The 19,943-nt window shown below is 29.5% G+C and overlaps 1 protein-coding gene across 1 annotated transcript; it reads left to right on the top strand.

Moving 5' to 3' along the window:
* Nucleotides 1-9,439: 9,439 nt before the first annotated feature.
* On the top strand, nucleotides 9,440-12,584 carry LOC9329946 (alkaline/neutral invertase CINV1). The gene is made up of 6 exons (XM_002893839.2): nucleotides 9,440-9,645; nucleotides 10,019-10,402; nucleotides 10,477-10,908; nucleotides 11,000-11,190; nucleotides 11,271-11,638; nucleotides 12,107-12,584. The coding sequence occupies exons 2-6, from the start codon at nucleotides 10,037-10,039 to the stop codon at nucleotides 12,403-12,405; spliced, it is 1,656 nt and encodes a 551-aa protein (XP_002893885.1). The 5' UTR covers nucleotides 9,440-9,645; nucleotides 10,019-10,036; the 3' UTR covers nucleotides 12,406-12,584.
* Nucleotides 12,585-19,943: the final 7,359 nt, after the last annotated feature.

Genomic DNA, 19,943 nt, shown 5'->3' with positions numbered 1-19,943 from the left:
TTCAGTTTCCATAAAATACTTTGAAAATATTGTTGGTAGTTATAATTTGTTTAGATTTAGATATAAATTCGTGCTATTAAAATTTATTTAATAAAAATTTTACGAATTTTGTGGTGTACATCTAAAATTTAAAAACTAAATTGCTAACTAATCCGAGTTTGGTAACTATATTTTCGTTTGTTATTTTTAGTATTTATTAAAATTTTAAAAAATAAATGCTACATAATTTATTTTTCCATTTATTTTCTACAAATGTAAAAAAAATTATTCTAAGTCAAGATCATATTCAAATCTATTTACTTCTTTAAATAAGGCTTTTTTGTTAAAAAAAAATATATTCTATCTTTAGTTAATTATTTTAGTTGGAATATGTAAATATTAGAAGATTTAATCAAAGATTATCATTCAATTTATTGAGATTGCTCTGCAAGCTAATAGAATATTCCACTAGAAGATTTCAATTTCTTAACCCTAAATCGACATCTCCTCTTCATTATATAAGATCATCCATTTTTCTGAACAAAACATCTATTTTTTTCTTCCCAGTTTTATATGATTTTTTGCTCAATCAAATTTATTTGTTTCAGTTTAGCTTTCTTATTATCAGATTATATATAATTTCATATACATTGATGTTAATATCTTTTTCTAATATAATTTTTTTTCAATATTATGCAGGTGCATATTATATTTGATAATAGAAAAACAAAATTTATATTTGTTTGGAATGTGATTTTTAAAGTTCAAGGTACAATACTCTTTTAATTTTCCACTGCTGCTACTTTGATATATGCCTTAACTAGATTTCAAGATTGAAAACTCTAAAATTACAACGAAAAAATGATAAGATTTGGAAGCTTAGATTTTTACTTTCAAATATATTAAAACTTGCTAACAAAAATATATTTAAAAGAGTTGCTAACAAAATTCTTTTTAATTGATATTTGCATTTTATCTTGCGTCTTGACGTTGTTAATTCGTAGATTTATTCTGTAATCAAGGAAGAAGAGATAAAATTCTTATCAAATATTTTTTTTTCTTTTTTTTTTAAACAACATGATACTGGGCCAAACAAAACCCAATATAACCCATGTAAAAATTTAGACCAAATACAACTATTTTTTTTTTCTCTCAATGACACAATGCAATTATGAATACCTAATTGAACCAAATAAATTGTTAATTTCATATAAACAAAAATTCAAATCTAATGCAGCTAAATATATTTGATATACAATATAATATTTTCTCATTCTTTATTACCAAGTCATGTTTTTCAACCAAGTTAAGATTAAACAATATTTAATTCCTACAATAAAATAATCCAATATGATATAGAATATAGATTTAAAATTTATATATACCATTATTTAATTCTACAAATACAACCATCATCAAATGAAATATATATCATTATATCCAAATAGTAATAAAAATAAAATATTATGATATATTCCCTTTTATACTATATAATTTCTTATTTTTTTGAACAAAATATACAATTGAATTCAGAAAAATAATAAATCTCGTGCTATATAGCACGGGCCATAATCTAGTCTACTATACATTTTTGAAGTAAATTTTAAGGATTCAATCGGGTCGGGTTTTTTTCAATTTTTAACCCAAAAATCTTAATCGAATCTTTCTTTAAATTTTGTCAAAACTTAAAAACGAAATTAATTCATAAAATCTAAAAAATATATCTTTTCTCAACTAATTACTATACCTAAAACTCTTTCTTTATGGCATATTCTTTACGATTTTTATATATAAGGAAATCAAATATAATTTTTGATGCTAATATAACAAATTTGAGCTAATTTCCTAAAACTTCTCTAACTAATTTAAACATATATATATATATATATATATATATATATATGATTCTCATTTAACTTTAATTTGATCTTATATTTATATTATTTTGAATTATTATAAATTATATATAGTTAATAAAATTTTAGATTTTTTTCTGCATATGATATGATGTGATTCAAAATTTTGTAAACGGACATATATTACTCGTTAGATGAAGAAAAAATTATGTGTACAATCTAAATTATAATCAAACAATAAATCATTTAAAAAAAATTATCGATGAAGAAACATTTGTCATTTTTTACAGATCAGATTTTTTTATTATTATTTTGAGCTTACTTTGACCCGGATTTGAGTCATTTGGGTCTATTATTTGAATCTTTCCTAAAAAAAAATCCGTAATTGAGTCAATCAGATCTTTCTTTATTTGAAACTTTTAAAAAATTCAATCAAAACAAAATGAAAAGGTTGATTTTAGAAATATATCAATTGTCTCTACTTAACATTTTTGAAGTATATTTGAAGGAATCGAATCGAGTCGAGTTTTTTTTTAATTTTTGACCCAGAAATAATCTAATCAGATCTTTGTTAAGAAATACCAAAAACGATTAAAGCATTATTGAATGAAAAAATCTATAACAAATCATGAATTATAGTAACAAACTTAAAGCATATTTATTAAACCAAATATTGTGTTTTCAAATATTTGGAAAACTGTTTAATAATTACGAGTTTTAGATGGTTAATTTTTGTTACTAAATTACAACATATATTTTCTTGTATAATATAATACATGTTTGTTGTTTTTTGTTTTCTAATACGTTTTTTTGTGTATGTTTTAGTTTAATTTTTTTAATCCAAATTACTAAATTAATTTATTTTTTCTCATAACATTTTTGAAGTACATATTTGCTCATCTAATTGGGTCGGGACGGGTTATTGCGGAACTGGTTATATTGCAGGATGGGGTTATATGGCGAGATGATGTTATAATTTATCAAAATAACACAATCATAAAGTTGAAAAATTACGATTTCCTAAAAACAAATCGTCTCGCGGTGTACCGCGGGTCGATTCCTAAGTATATAAAGCAAATTTTTTAAAATGTTAAACTTTATAAAATATTTATACTATTTATAATATTTAAAATTTTATGAAGTTACAAATATTTTAACTTTATATGATGCTTAACCATCATAAATATCTAAATTTTATCAATCATCTAAAGTATTTATAATATATAAATTCTATAAAATGCTTATAATATTTAATAAAATTTGAACTCTATAAAAATTAAAAATATAAATTTTGTGAGAACCATTTAAAATCAAACATTTAAATTGACTCGAATTATATTTCTTTCAAACAAAGTATTATTAAAAAGTAAAATAACAAAATGATATTTAGTTACACGGAACGGGATTATGGTAAGACGAGTTTGGGTCGATATTAATAAGGGACGGTATACCACGGGTGAAATCCTATAACTAACAATCAAAATATAATTATACAATCTTTAACATACTAAACAAAATAAACAATATTAACAAAACAACTACAACTTAAAATTTAAAGTTTTTAGTGACAAAAATATCTACTTGCGATATACCGTGGTGTAAAATCTACCTTTATTACAAACCAAATACAATCAATCATAAGATTATAAACATAAAATTTTTTATCAAATAGATACAACATAAATAATCAAATTATAAAAGAACCAAATAAAAATATTATTTCTCCCGCGGTGTACCAAATATAACAATTATACTGTTACTATACAAGACGAGTAATTCTTATGTAAACCACATAGAAGACAAAAATATATTAGACTTATTAATATTGTAAACTTAAAACTCACTTCAAACGATACACAACCGATTTAAAGAATTATCTATCAACACAAACAACAACCAAAACTATACACAACCAATTCTTCATTTATTAAAAATCATAAATAATAAAAATATTTAACCCGCGGTGTACCGCATGTCATATCCTAATGAGATTACATATTTCTAGACTTATTTTTTTATTATTTTTAAAATTTTTTTGGTAAAATTTCTAGACTTAATCCTGTACTATTATTTGGGGAGTACAATTTACAATTACCCTTAATTAACCTTTCCCTTTGTATGAATTTACTTAAGAATGTCATTAGAAATAAAATTTTATAGAGTAAATTAATTCAACTCATTAAGGATAAACAAGTCAAATACTATTTTATGCAATTTAATTAATTTAATTTAATTATAAAAACGAAAATCTATTATTAATTTCTTTAAAAAGAATGACCAATCAAAATGAACATATAAGATTTGATATCTAACTTACCATATTAATCATTATACTTCACCTCTCATATTTATATGATTCTATTTCTATAAATAAATAAATCATTATATCATCTATATAATAATAAAAAAGTAAATTTTATTCCGCATATACCAAGATTTGAATTTTTTAAAACGAATATAAATTATTCAATGTATGAAAAAAACAAATATAACGGGTCAAAAATTCTTATTTGAGTAATATACAGTAAAACCTCTATAAACTAATAATGTTGGGACCATGATATTTTATTAATTTATAGTGATATTATTTATCTATAGAAAGTTTTGTTTCAATTGTAAAAACTTATTAATTTACATGATTTATTAATTTATGATATTATTGGGACTATAATTTTACATAGGGATTTCAAAAAACTTATTATCTTATTATCTTATCGAATTTAGTTAATTTTTACACTAGCCCGACTCGGGACCGGCCAAATTTATTAATTTATCGTGTTTATTAATTTATCGAGTATTAATTTATAGAGGTTCTACTGTATTCCTTTTGTTTTTTAATATCATCAATACTTAATAGATCAAAAATTTATGAAGTATAAATACTCTAATTTGATTTTTTGAAACAAATATTTATGATAGGCGGCGGGTTGAAGATAATATATTGTATGATGAAAAGAGTTATGATCCTTATAACTATTTGAATATTTATATTTAATTTCATATCATTTTCTAAAATTCATAATTTTACATACTACAATAAAAAAATTTAAAGATTTTAATTTGGAACATTTTAAAAAGTTTAATTTAATATATTAAAGAATATCATAAATATTTAATAGATTAAAAAGATAAAAAAAAATATAAATACATTAATTTGATTTTCTAAAAATATATGTTTAAAATATTTATATTAGGCGGCGGGTTAAATGTAATGTATTATATGGTAGAAAGTTATGATCCTTGTAACAGACGGCATTTTAAGATTTTATGATGAGATGAGTTAAATAAGGTTTGACACTTCTAAATATTTGAAAATTTGATTATGCAAGCAATTTTGAAAATAATAAATAGATTGTGCCGTAATATTTTTATAGGGATGTAAAATAAAAATATAGACTCCACACACGGATTGAATTTGGTATTATTATATACCAAATATATGTTCATAACATATTTGATTATGTAAATAATTGGTAAATTCCGTAATTAGCTCAAACAAATCTCTATTTCAACAACCAATGAATCAGAATTTGAAAAAATAATTTCCTAAATTAATTCAAAATAATAGCTAATTTTCTTAAGTAATTCAAAATAATCTACGTTTTAGATGCGATTCATTTATGATATTTTGATTTGTGATCAAACTAAATTATATGCACTCTGATTTTGTGGTTTTTAACATAAATTAACTCATTGTTCAAACAATATTAATTTTTTTTAACTAATCTTATTTTCTGTTTTCATATCTTAAAAAAAATATCCATGATTGAATATTATAGAAAAAGAAAAATATATTCATTCTAATATTATATATAGGGACTGACAAAAAAATATTATTTTTTCACTTATTATTATAATATATCACAACTTTATTCTAAAATATAAACTTTATAAATTTTGTAATAAATGAAATTCAAGCCGTACTGTAGTACGGATAATGATCTAGTTGTTAATATGTTTTCATAGCTATTGAACATAATTACATTTTAGGGGGTTTAGTTTGATCTTTATTTGTGACGAGTCATTGCCTTATTCAATGAATTGATATTTTGGTCAATCTGAAAAAGGGAACACGAGGAACATATGGTGAACAGCTTAAATAAACACTAATTGTTTATTCATCGACGTGTATTGCATTTTTTTGGTAGCTTTTCTTCTACGATATGTTATTCCTAAATCCTAACCACCTTATAATTTATATCATTTTCCTCAACAAGATAGCTAGCTATTTTAGCTAATCAAATCATCTATTCCACGATATGTCATTATGTTATCCCTAAATTCTAACCACCATGTAATTTACATCATTTCCCACTACAACATAGCTATTTAGCCAATAATATCATTTTCTTAAATGTTATTTTCAGTGATTTTTTTTTCTTTTCACAAAGAGTCCTGTTTTATATATTTTTACTTAATAGCATAATTATGAAATTGTGAAGTCCTAGTTGGATAACAGTAATAAAATTTTGGTGGGTGAATCTTCAATATGAATATTGAAAAACATTTTCCTAGTATGCCTCTATTCGGAACTAACTTTTGTATAAACAGGTTTAAATGTGAAATTTGTTTGAATGTTTATATAGTTATAATTGATGGTATAGAAAATGAATTCAATTCTTTAAACTATAAAAATAGTGCAAGTTTTTTTTTCCAGTCCACATAGAGTTGTTTTTTATTTTTAATACCAAGAAAGATGAGATTTAAAGCCCTTCAGATTTACTAGCTAGTTTAGGTAAAGTGACTTAATAATGTGACTTGTCAAAGCCACTCACTAGAAGTCATTAACAAGAGCGCATCACAGTTTGATTGTTTTAAACATTCAAAATGTGCTTGGGGTTGTTGCAATTTGCGAAAACAAACATTTGCGTTTATAAATGTTATTAGACAACTTATGAGACTAATGTAACGAGTGGAAATAGATAAGTTTACGAATTTTTTTTGAATAGTTGATAACAGGTGCAATAATATTTATTACATATGTAATTGTCGTGATTTTAGTATCCTGGAAACGAGAACCGAATTTAAAAAATCCAAAAATAAACAAAAAAAAATTGAACGAAATTAGAAAAAAAATCAAGAAAAGATAACAATATGCAAATTTGGTCTTTACTGACGTTGTTGTGTTAATTGAATTACAAAAAAGCAATGTTCAAGAAAGGGTTAAACGGGCGGTGATCCAACGCCTGACGTTTAGAACATCTAATCGGAGTCTAAGCGATTTTAGGCGATTTATGTCTTTACAACATAAAACATTATAAATACGATCTTATAAAAAATATATATAAAAATATATATTAGAAAAATAAATAAATTAAATCGGAAACAAAATTAGGCAAATATATTTATTTCATTCATATCAAACAACATATGAATGGTTATAACTATTTATATGGAGGTAAAACTTATAAATTTAGGTATATATAGTTGGAAATTACAAAAATACACGATAACAAAATTTGTGCTATTTTAGATGGTCAAAGTAGGCATCTTATAAAATTAAGTATACATAGTTGTGACCGCCTAAACCGCTTTTTAAAACACTGCAAAATAAAAAAAAAGAAAGTAAAAGATCGTAGCTAGAATTTATGGGAATTGGAAAGACAAGTGTTTCCAATTTTGGTTGTACCTCTGTCCTTTCCTCTTTTTTATGCATAACATTACCTAATTATAAAAATAAAACTTTTGAATGAAAATATGTCAATTAACATATTCACCTTTTTAACTAGAGTAGGTGGATAGTTAATTATTTTGTGTGAGAAGTTTTGAAATTGCATTTTACATTTATGCTACTATAAAAATTATTGTTTTAAGATGTTCCAAAATTCTTGTCATAAATATTTCCTACTGCCTTTAGCAATACGTTACAATGTTGACAAATAGTAAAATTATCATATTTCCTTAAGAAAAATATAATACCAAATGATGATGATTCCACGTATAGATGTCTATCTCATTGCGATACTATATTAATATAAATCCATTTCTTCCAATTTCTAACGATCATATTCGTATTATATTGACTTTTATATTTGGTATGCATTAACTATATGTTCCCCATAAATAGTTAGCAAATCCGGCTCGGATATGTAGGTCCAATGCCTTCAGTATTTTTTTATCCCCCCAAATTTTCTTCAACCGTAAATAAATTGAATTCCACGTTTCCTTATAAAACCAAATCAAATTATCACTTTTACAACCACCCCATTTACATATCGATTTGAAAAAATTACGTACCGTAAATAACTTACGAATTTTCATGTTCTTGATTCTTGGTTCTTTTTAGCCTTAAAAGAATAAATAACTCTATGTGTTAATTGAATAAAAAGAAATAGAGAAAACTGTTGAAGCTTGTGTTAGCTAGTACTCCCTCTGTATTTGAATAGTTGTCGTTTTAACTATAATTACGCTTATTAAGAAAAAGTTAAAAATAATTATTTTAACCTCATCCTAACAAACAATTCACAATTTAGACTGAGTAATTATGATCATTTAATTGATGTTAATTTAGGAAATCTTATGCAAAAATTGTATTGGAATGTCAAAACGACAACTAATTAACAAAAAAAAAAAAAGTGTAGAACGACAAGTATTCGAATACGGAAGGAGTAGTCAATTTCAGTTTTTTTTTTTTTTTTTTTTTTTTGTAAAATGAAGTTGAATTTAAACATCTAGTTCGATTCTTCATTTAGGAAGACTCTTTATCCATTTTAATTTTAGATTCGCGAAAAAATATTGGTTTGGAATATGTGGATTACCAAAAATATAGAGAAAAAAGTGATTGATGACACAAACGTACTTTATATGTTTCACAAAGAGTGTCATTCAAATATTTTCACACAAATTAAGGAAAAAATTAAAATAGTTTCTCTCTATAATTAATGATTTGAAAAAACAAAGATAACACCGAGATTTGTTTTAAAAATCTATATTGAAAACACAAAACAACACTCTTTATAAAACAAAATTAAAACCTTAAAACGACACTTTTTTCTAAAACGGAGGGAGTATAAGTTTTTCAGCGATTAAAAATAAAATAAAGGATACTATATTAGTTATAAAAAAAATATATATAAAACTCAAAAATGATACAAAATAAAGGTAAAATTGAAACAAAACTGAAATGAACGTTTTTGGTATATTTATGAGATAAAAACTAATTGTTCAAGCCGTAATACCAATCAAAACCTATATTAAACCTATATTCGGATTCAATATTGTACTTAAGACATCGGAACTTGGGACGACCTCGAATAAACCCTAACAACTTGGAGAGATAAATATATTTAGAGGCTGTCAATTTTCTAAACTTTAATACCAAAATCGTAAGTAAATATATTATTATTATTATTAATACCTAGTAAATGTACTGTCCACCTAACACTAAAAAGTTTGGTGTATCGGTCACAATTATATTCCAAAAAAACCCAACCAAAAAAAAAAAACGGGAAACCGATAAATCAAGTTTTCAAAGAGAAAAATCCAAACGCCAAATCAGCAAAAATCACAAAAACGTCGTCGTTTAGTCCACGTAGACTTCACAAAGTCTACCTTTTTGACCGGTTATAACAGGTAAACTAGTCCCGTTGAAACTCCGTTAAAGTTCTCCGTTTCTCCGTCATTATAAATATTAGCTTCTTCACTCAATCTTCTTTTTTTCCTTTTTTTCCTTCTTCTTCCCTCTCTCTTAGTCTCCTATAAATCTCTCCGTCATTCTCTCTTCTCTCATTTCACGTCGGAGATCATTTTCTCCTCCTCCACCGCCACCACCACCGCCGCCGAAGATTTTTTCAGTTACTCAACGCCGGAGGTTTTGATTCCTCTCTCTCTCACAAAGAAACTCACTTCTGTTTCTTGTTTTTTAATTTCGATTTCGTTTGGTAGATTATAGATCTAGTTTTTTCTCCTTCGTGAATGAGTTTTTTCTGGTCTTTGTAGCTTATTATAAAGTTGACTCTGTTTCTGTTATAGATCTTGATCTGTTTCAGCTTCAAGCACAATTTTTATTCGAATAAAATTATATACAATGTGTTTATTTTCTTGAAAATGAATTTACTATGTATTATGCAGATTTAATATAAGTTAATTTCGCGTGTTCCAACAACACACGAGTTTTATTTTTGTTTTTTTTTTTTTTAAATTTTGGATTAGCATTTATAATTAATCTTTTTTGTTTTGATTAGATCTTGGTTTAGTGTGTAATGGAAGGATGTGGACTAAGAGCTGTGGGATCACACTGTTCTTTATCTGAGATGGATGATCTTGATTTGACTCGAGCTTTGGATAAACCAAGATTGAAGATTGAAAGGAAGAGATCGTTTGATGAGAGGTCGATGAGTGAATTATCTACTGGTTATAGTAGACATGACGGTATTCACGACTCGCCAAGAGGTAGATCGGTGCTTGATACGCCTCTTTCTTCTGCTAGAAACTCCTTTGAGCCTCATCCTATGATGGCTGAGGCTTGGGAGGCTTTAAGAAGGTCAATGGTTTTCTTTCGTGGTCAACCCGTTGGTACTCTTGCCGCGGTTGATAATACTACTGATGAGGTCTTGAACTATGATCAGGTAACTATCAAAACGTTTTTAACTTGGAATTTGGTTGGTGATTAGTTTAATAATGTTTTTTGTGGTTGGTGTAGGTGTTTGTGAGGGACTTTGTACCGAGTGCGCTGGCGTTTCTGATGAATGGAGAACCGGATATTGTGAAACATTTCTTGCTTAAGACACTTCAGCTTCAAGGTTGGGAGAAACGTGTTGACCGGTTCAAGTTAGGAGAAGGTGTGATGCCTGCAAGTTTCAAGGTGCTTCATGATCCTATTCGTGAAACGGATAATATTGTTGCGGATTTCGGTGAAAGCGCCATTGGACGTGTGGCTCCTGTAGATTCAGGGTTCTGGTGGATTATTCTTCTTCGTGCTTATACTAAATCTACTGGAGATTTGACTCTCTCTGAGACACCAGAGTGTCAAAAGGGAATGAAACTGATCCTTTCTTTGTGCTTAGCTGAAGGGTTTGACACGTTTCCTACGCTGCTTTGTGCTGATGGATGTTCCATGATTGATCGAAGAATGGTAATTGAAGCGGTCTTTGATCGAAACTGATTGATGTTTTTTGTTTTGTTTGGCTATCAATATTGATTTCTTTTTTTTCCTGAATTTGAAGGGTGTTTATGGGTATCCAATTGAGATCCAAGCGTTGTTCTTTATGGCTCTGAGATCTGCCTTGTCGATGTTAAAGCCCGATGGAGATGGCAGAGAGTGCATTGAGAGGATCGTTAAGCGACTTCACGCCTTGAGCTTCCATATGCGCAATTACTTCTGGCTCGATCACCAGAACCTCAATGACATTTATAGGTATACTTATTTTCATTTGTTTTAGATGATATGTTAACCCCCAAAAGATTACTATAACTCATACTACATTTTTTTAAAAGGTTCAAGACCGAGGAATATTCGCACACGGCTGTGAACAAGTTCAATGTGATGCCTGATTCTATACCGGAGTGGGTTTTCGACTTCATGCCTCTCCGTGGAGGCTACTTTGTGGGAAACGTAGGACCTGCCCATATGGATTTCCGGTGGTTTGCACTTGGCAATTGTGTCTCCATACTATCTTCTTTGGCTACTCCAGATCAATCCATGGCCATTATGGACCTCCTTGAGCACCGGTGGGAGGAGCTTGTAGGTGAGATGCCCCTCAAGATTTGTTATCCATGCCTCGAGGGCCATGAGTGGCGCATAGTCACTGGCTGTGACCCCAAGAACACACGGTGGAGCTACCACAATGGTGGATCTTGGCCAGGTCTAATTTCTTTCCCTGGAGACTGATTGCATAATACATTTCTTATCTCGCTTAACTGAGATTTTCGCTAGGCCTAGGCATTCGGTGTTTTGGGTTTGATATGGGTTTTGATTTTTGTTGTAGACTGGCATAGGAACAGAAATATACATATAAAATAATTTTTGATAGATTTTAGTAACTTCAGTAAATTTTTGTTTATTAGATTTGTTTGGTAGCCACTGGTATTTTAGCTATACTTTCGTTTTGGTTTGGATTATTTACATTTGTTCGGTTTTTATTTCAGTTTTGTTTCGAGGAATTTTAGATTGGTTCAACTTTTAAATCTTATGACCGCATTTCTTTCTTATGTATACATTTGTGTCAACCTTTGATATATTTTGTTTTGAAATGTTGGATAGATTGATAAATTTGTCAATACAATCGAATAAAGGTTCTGACCGCCTTTTTGTTTCTCTGCTCAATGTACAGTTTTGCTATGGCAGCTAACAGCAGCGTGCATTAAGACAGGGAGACCGCAGATCGCAAGACGCGCGGTTGACCTCATAGAATCGCGTCTGCACAGGGACTGTTGGCCAGAGTATTACGACGGTAAGCTAGGAAGGTACGTTGGAAAACAGGCAAGGAAATACCAGACTTGGTCAATCGCAGGTTACCTAGTGGCCAAAATGTTGCTTGAAGATCCTTCACACATTGGTATGATCTCTCTCGAAGAAGACAAACTCATGAAACCAGTCATCAAGCGATCTGCATCTTGGCCACAACTCTGAAAACCGCTTTCGGGTTTTGTTCCGGTTCTATATTTGCCACGATATGATTTTTTGTTGTTGTTGTTTGTATGATAATGATATTGCAAACTTGTGCGGGCACATAGACTTTTATTGATTGCTTTCTTTCTTGCTTTGCAAGTAAGGAAAATGAAATGGGAAAAGCTCGTTTGCCGTTTTTATCGACAATTTACTTTTTTTTTTTATTTGCATTTGGCGCTATTGCAATTGACAAGTGTGGCTTTTTTTTATGTTGTGACAAGCGGAATATCTTTCAATTCGTTGAATGACCGATTCTTATTAGCCTTATTGGTGTAATAGTCGATAGTTTTCCAACTAGTCATGCTGATGTTGGTTTACATTCCTAATTAAACCCTAAACCTGTATTATAATTTTAAAAAGAGTTGAATTAAAATAATTCTCATTATGAAAATATATTGTTAAAAATTTTAAATATCTTTAAAAGCACTTCAGAAAATTGTAATTTTTTTAAAATACCTTTAAAACCCTTTTATAGATTGTGGAAATTTTATTAAATAGTCTTCAAAGTTTTATGGTTTGTCTACTCACTCGGATTTCTTAGGTGACCGATTTACCACGTTCATGCTTCTATCCTCATATACTTTTTTTTTGTAGAAAAGTTCTTTTTCTATAATTAATCATTCCACCTTGTTGAGAGTTCCTAATTTACTTGAAAGGAAAGACTTAACAACTTATTTGTAATTTTATCATATCTAATTCTACTAAATCAACAGTCACTTTTTCAATAACTGATGCATTCTCTGATTGACACATCTTACACCAATTTTTTTACTCTTTCTTTCTAATGGAAAGACTTTGTTTAAAATTATAAAAATAAAAAATAAAAAAGCCCTTGTCGTTCACGATCTCCACATTTTTTTTTCCAATTTTTTTTTTTTATTAGAGATTCTCTTTTTCAACTGTTCCCTCTTTTTACTCCCACACATTCCACGATCTCTATTTCTTCTCTTCTTTGACTAGAAACTAATTATTTTCCAAATCTTTACCGGAAATTTTCTTTCTTTATTCTTCATCTACCTATGTGATTGTTTCAAAAAGTATTTTTGACGCATCCAAGTTTTGCTTTGATTACAATCTCTCCCTTGTAGTATCGTTCTTCTCTCTGACTATTTTTTTAGGAATCAGATAAAAGGTTATTTGCTTTTTTACTCTCTATCATTTTTCTCTTGCTTGATTTTCTCGGTAATTTAAACTTATTTTTCTATTTTTGCCAACAATCTTATTTTCAGTTTCTTATTCCAAAAACTTTGGATTATACATGTGGAGGAAGATTAGTGTCGTATGCTTATATCTCACACATAGATAAAGTATTATTTCCCGTGCATAGCACGGGCTCCATACTAGTTTACATCATATATCAATAGAAAACTTTGATAAGTTTTTTTTTTTCATTTGTTTGAATGACTTCGGGGTTTTAAAAGTAAATAAGACACATACAATCTACTATTATTGGGGATGATTTTGCATCCGCCAATGAAATAATGTCATGTGAACAAACAACATAGCAAGCTGGAACATACGGTGAAGGGGGGTTACCTTATCTTTCGTTACGACGTCCTTCTTGACGTTACTTGTGCATCCGCTGAGAGTCATCCGACACACTGTTCCTACCAACTATGAACTATGCATGATAGCAGATCCTATACCACTCAAGTGATTTATATACAGTAAAACCTCTATAAATTAATACTCAATAAATTAATAACCTCTCTAAATTAATAAATTCTTCCGGTCCCGAGTTGGGACCAGTGTAAAATATGACATAAATCGATAAATTAATAAGATAATAATTTTTTTGAAAATCTCATATAAACATATGGTCTCATCGATATCATAAATTAATAATTGTATAAACTTATCAATATATATATAATATAAATTTATATATGTCATATTTGAATTACTATGGTATATATTTAAAATATTCTATGTAAAAAATTTAATAAAACATGACTATTATTCGAAAAAATTTTGTGTTATTTTTTAAAATTTAATAATTGCTTCTCTACTTGTAATTAGTTTTTAAGAGATATTACTTATAAAGAAAAAATTTATTTTTAGATAGAAATGTTTTTAAGAAATTACAAAATTAAAAAAATCTCTCTATAAATTAATACCTCTCTAAATTAATAAAATTTGCTAGTCCCAACATTATTAATTTATAGAGGTTTTACTGTATACCCAATTTTTAGAAAATGTACATTATAGTATACGACATCATCCAAACAGAATCAGAAAAATGGTTTGATTTATAGTGATACACAATCAGGCCCGGCCTGCCACAGATTTCTAAGAAACAAATGTATTGGGCCTCCAGAATTTTTAAAATTTTTAGTATCAAACTTAGGCCTCATTTTTTCTGAAATTTTCAGATTTAGTTTCAACTTTTAAATTTTATCTATTTGTTATTGCAAAACGAGGCCCCATTTTCCTAAAATTTTACGATTTGGTCTCAAGTTTTAGTTTTTTCTATAAAACCCATCTAAAAAAAATTTGTTTTGTATGGGGCCTCATATTTCACAGGACCGGCAATGTACACAATGTCAATGATGAATTGAGACTTAAGACATGGTCTTCTCAATAAATGGACCCAGCCCAAAACCCATTTTAGACACTAAATCTACTTAACCCCCATGCTCAACGCAAAAATCTTATTTTAAAATAAAGAGGAAAAAAAACCACTTCAATCCTCCGTGGAGGACGACCATCCCTTAGATCTTGTCGACCTGATAAGAAAGGTATTTCCATTCACCTGGCCTCTTGGCTATAAAGCCAAACCTGACTGGTGATGATTACTTTCTCGAGAGAATCAAATACTCTCTTGACTTAATTTAGACTCCTAATTATTTGCTCAATTTGATATAGAGCTCTAAACCCTTTGCATCAAAAGGATTTATCTCTTTTTTTTCTTTTTTTTATATGTATAATGCATTGATCTTGCAAATATGTACAAAGTTTTTTTTTAAAAAGGAGAAACAATAAAACTGCCTACAAATCAAATACAAAGTAAACACTTGATATAAAAAAGATCTTCCTCACGTTGGAGCTGCAGCAAACCATCTCTGGAGCAGGAGTCGAAGATGAGGACGAGATGTGTAATTCAATGATGCAATCCTATTGCGTATGATCTTGTCAATAAGATTGACCATCTGTGGGGCCGAAGAATACACACCGCTATGCATGCGAGCGTTCCGCTCTCTCCATATATAATAGACTGTGATTTGAAAACAGAGAAGAAGAAGAATGTCTTCTGAAATATTTGGCAAAAGGTGTCGTATTCATTCTCATAATGTTGGTATTTATACACAAAGTCTAAGGGCTTTCCATTGTACATAAGATAAACCCAAATCTATAGTAGATATACATATCGAGATCCATTAAGGCCCATTATCTTCTTCACTGTGTCCATCCCGTGCAACCAGACTATATAAGGTGATATCCCAATCCGGGTCTAGCTGTTGTCGAAGTAGTTTTCCAGCTATCTCTGACCAGACTATAAAGGAGCAAGGACATGCAAAATAGAGGTGATCGCGAGTCTCATCGCGTTCGCCGCACAAAACACATGGTTGATTCAATCCCCAATTACGCATTCGCACACCCGTAGATAACCTATCTCTCACCGCCAACCATGTAATAAAACCACAATGGGGGATACCTTGTTTGAACCAAATCTATTTTCCCCAGACCATTGTAGGAGAGATAGATAGTCCTGACTTGTTCCCATGTGTGATATGTGGAGAAAGAGTCTCTGTAATCCTCGTCCTCATGACGCCACAAAAACTTATCTGGTCCATTAGATGATGTAGGGGCTGGTAAGGTACATAGATGAGCTATAATCGGGACGAGATGAGGCAGTCTCATTCGCCTTAGCCTCCAACCCGTTGGCCCCAATGCTTCCTGAACCGTAGATCCAATTGGTGTTTCTATAATCAATTCGATCCCCCGATTGGATCGGGGGCAAACGCCTACGAAAAGATCGAAATCTTGACCAATATACCTTGCAGCTCGTATGGTCATTCCTAGGATTCTCGGACCAGTCTCCCCTGTTAAATCCAATAAACGACCCATAGGAAGCCAATGATCTTGCCAAAACGATATTGATTCCCCGTTTCTTACCTCAGCCCGAATAACGGTCTTATATCCTCGCAGAGCAGCTTCCTCCATACCCAAGAACCTAAAGTCGTGTTAGGAGCTGTCCAAAAACTACCATTCCTCATCAGATTGTGCTTTGTCCAGGCAACCCAAAGAGAACCCGATAGAGAGAACAGTCTCCAAATAAGCCGACCCACATAGGATAAGTTCTTACTTGTCCAAGATAGGAGACAATTACGAATCTTATCAATGAGGGGACTATAGTCATGGGCTGTCATTGACTTTGTCGTAAGTGGAATACCGTGGGCTGTGGCTGCAAGATGAAGAGATTGTTGATTACGCCCCCCGGTAAACAACGCAGACTTACTTGTATTTATTCGCAGGCCCGAGATGGTGGAGAATTCGGCTAACACCAACATAGTTTCTTGGATAGAAGTTGGAGAGCCATCCGTAACACTAATATGTCTTCCGCAATGCTTAGATGAGTGACACATACTTGATCGCAACGTGGATGTCGACCAACACGCCCACTCAATACTGCCTTGTTCAAAAGCCTTGACAAAACGTTTTGCACCATGACAAAGATGTTAGGAGATAATGAACAGCCTTGGCGAATGCCTCTTTTGCTCCTGAAAAATCTCTCAAGCTCACCATTAATAACCACTAAAAAATATGCTGTAGATATGCAAGTAAATATCCAGCGTGCAAATATGTCTGGGAATCCAAGTGCTTGAAAAATCTTCATTATAAAAGACCATTGGACTGTATCAAAAGCCTTTGATATATCAAACTTTATAGCGCAACGTGGGGAGATGGACTCTTTGTGATAGTCTTTTACTAATTCTATTGCAAGAAGAACATTTTCTAAGAGCAAACGACCCGCCACAAATGCACTCTGATTTGGCTCGATAAATTCCGGTAAAATGATCTTCAAACGATTGGCGAGTATCTTCGAAATTACCTTATAGATCATGTTGCAGCATGCCACAGGCCGGTAATCTTTGATTGTTGGTGAAGTAGAGTCTGAATTTTTCGGGATAAGTGCCAGGAGAGTTGCATTTACGGACTTAGGCATGAAACCGAATAAAATGAAAGACTGCACCGCCACAATAAAATCTGAACCAATTATATTGCAACATAGAACTCTTTCGTAAAACCATCTGGCCCTGAAGCCTTGCCCGATGGTAATGAGTAGAGTGCTTTCCGAATCTCTTCCCCTAATATCGGAGCCGCAAGTCCGGCACAGTGCTCTTGGGAGCACCGAAAAGGCAGCAGCTCACTAAGATACTCAACAAGAGGATATTGATTTCAATGATTTTTCTCTTCAAATTGGGCTTTAGACAATTTCTGACTAATAAGATCCAGAAATATACCATCGCAATCTCCAAAAATCAATTTTCTGTCCAATAATGTTGACCTTTATGACTTCATATTTATCTTACAAAATCTAAGAGAAATATTTTTTTATATATTTTTCTATGTTTTCATCATTTTAAATAAAAATTATTCAATAATCAATTAATTTATATAGAATATTCTAACATTTTTGTTTTTGAAGATATGTGGCATGTTGTCATAGAATTTAATTTCATTTTCAATTATTGAATTCATTGTTAGGATTAAAAATACCTTATTCAAAATAATTCCTTAACTTGTATACGCAAATTTCTTGGTAAGTGATCTTTATCAATTATCATATTTTTTTTTTTTATTAATCTCATTAATTAATCAAAACATAAAGTTTTTAAATTATGCATACAGTCTTTTAATCTATTGAAACTTTTACTAGTTATACACATGCTATAATGAATATATAAAATTTCGATTTTGAAATCTAATAGTCAAATAAATGTTGAATTAAATAAAATATAAGGTTTATATTGTATCTCAATATCGTTAGTAAGATGATCTATATATATGAAAGAGTAATTTGGATTAAAGGGTTACAATTTGTTTCTTTTTAATAAATTTTAAATACAAATATTATTTTATTTTACATAATAATTTAGAAGACCTGATAGATTATTAGTTTACAATAAATATATTTAGTCAAAATATTTATATTAATTCTTATTGATTATATATTTTATAAGTAACTAAATATATTTACATAGTTTATTTACTAATTTCACCCACGCATCACATGGGACTTTTCCTAGTATGTACAGTATATATTTAATATATTATTTATTTTTAGGGTGAACAATTTTTTAAAAAAATTTGGAATTGTAAGTAATTTGTAAAATTCTTTCTAATATGTTCATTGCATAGGTGGGCAATATAAGATGTTATTCAAATAGAAATTTGATAACAAGATGATATAGTTATAAAAAAAAAAAAAATCCAAAATGTGCAAGATAAGAAATTTAAAAGGGAAGGTTAATCCGGAAGTAAGAGAATAAGAAAAAGGCAACAATACCATATACAAGTGTTCGAAAACGTGACCAAAACGTCGCCTAACAAAATCTTGAACAAGGCCATATACTATATAGACTATATAATATAGTCTTGTAAATTAACGTTTTCGCTTTTTGGAGAGAACAGAGAGACAAGACAATGGACCGTGGGAGGATCCAGAGTTTCAGACCAAACATCACGTTTTTTCTCACTCCTTTGTTGTACTCTTCAACTATCTCTGACTGTTTTACTGTTTTCTTTCACTGCTAAAGCTTACACGTGCACTTGTCTCAACATTTATTTTCTTAGTAAAATGAAAAATAAGATAGATGATATATATTTTGATTTTTTTTAAAAAAGAGAGATGATATACAGTTCAAAATATAATTGAATATTTTTATCAAATATAAAATATACTGTTCAAATATCCAGCAGTTTATATAGTTGTTTGGCACTTTCATTGTTATCTATGATTTACCCTCACGGATTCGCGTGCATGCAATTCACATTAAGAAATAAGAACAGCTAAAACTCAAGCTCCTGCTATTTTTTTTTAATGTGTTTTTTTTTTTATAAAAGGCTTGGAATCTAATGTGTTCAATCGATTGATCTTAAAATAAAACAATATTTCAAGCGAACTCTAAAGATCGTTGATTCGAATGATATTTGAGAAGAAATCAAATTAAAAACGATGGTGCCGATTAGAAAAAATGTTATGGTCTAGGTCCAAACCTCTTAGTTTTTTCAAAAATCGCAATAAATCAGTTAAATTCAATTAATTTTGCTAACATTGTTGTTTTATTTAATAGTCATCTCTATACTATTAAAAGAGAAGTACAAATGAAAATGGGTCGGGTCAAAATCAGTAAATTGACCCGAAATTCTGAAATCGGATCTTTGAAATTTTTTGGAATATAAATTCGAATTAATAATGAAAAATCAAACTAAAATCAAATGTTTATGGAAATAAAATAAAATATTATTGAACTTATGGTAACTAATTATAAAAG

Source organism: Arabidopsis lyrata, assembly GCF_000004255.2.
Source record: "Arabidopsis lyrata subsp. lyrata unplaced genomic scaffold ARALYscaffold_1, whole genome shotgun sequence".
In the NCBI taxonomy this organism is placed as follows: Eukaryota; Viridiplantae; Streptophyta; class Magnoliopsida; order Brassicales; family Brassicaceae; genus Arabidopsis; species Arabidopsis lyrata.
Note: the sequence above shows the minus strand (reverse complement) of the source record. Positions and strands in the feature narration are given on the sequence as shown.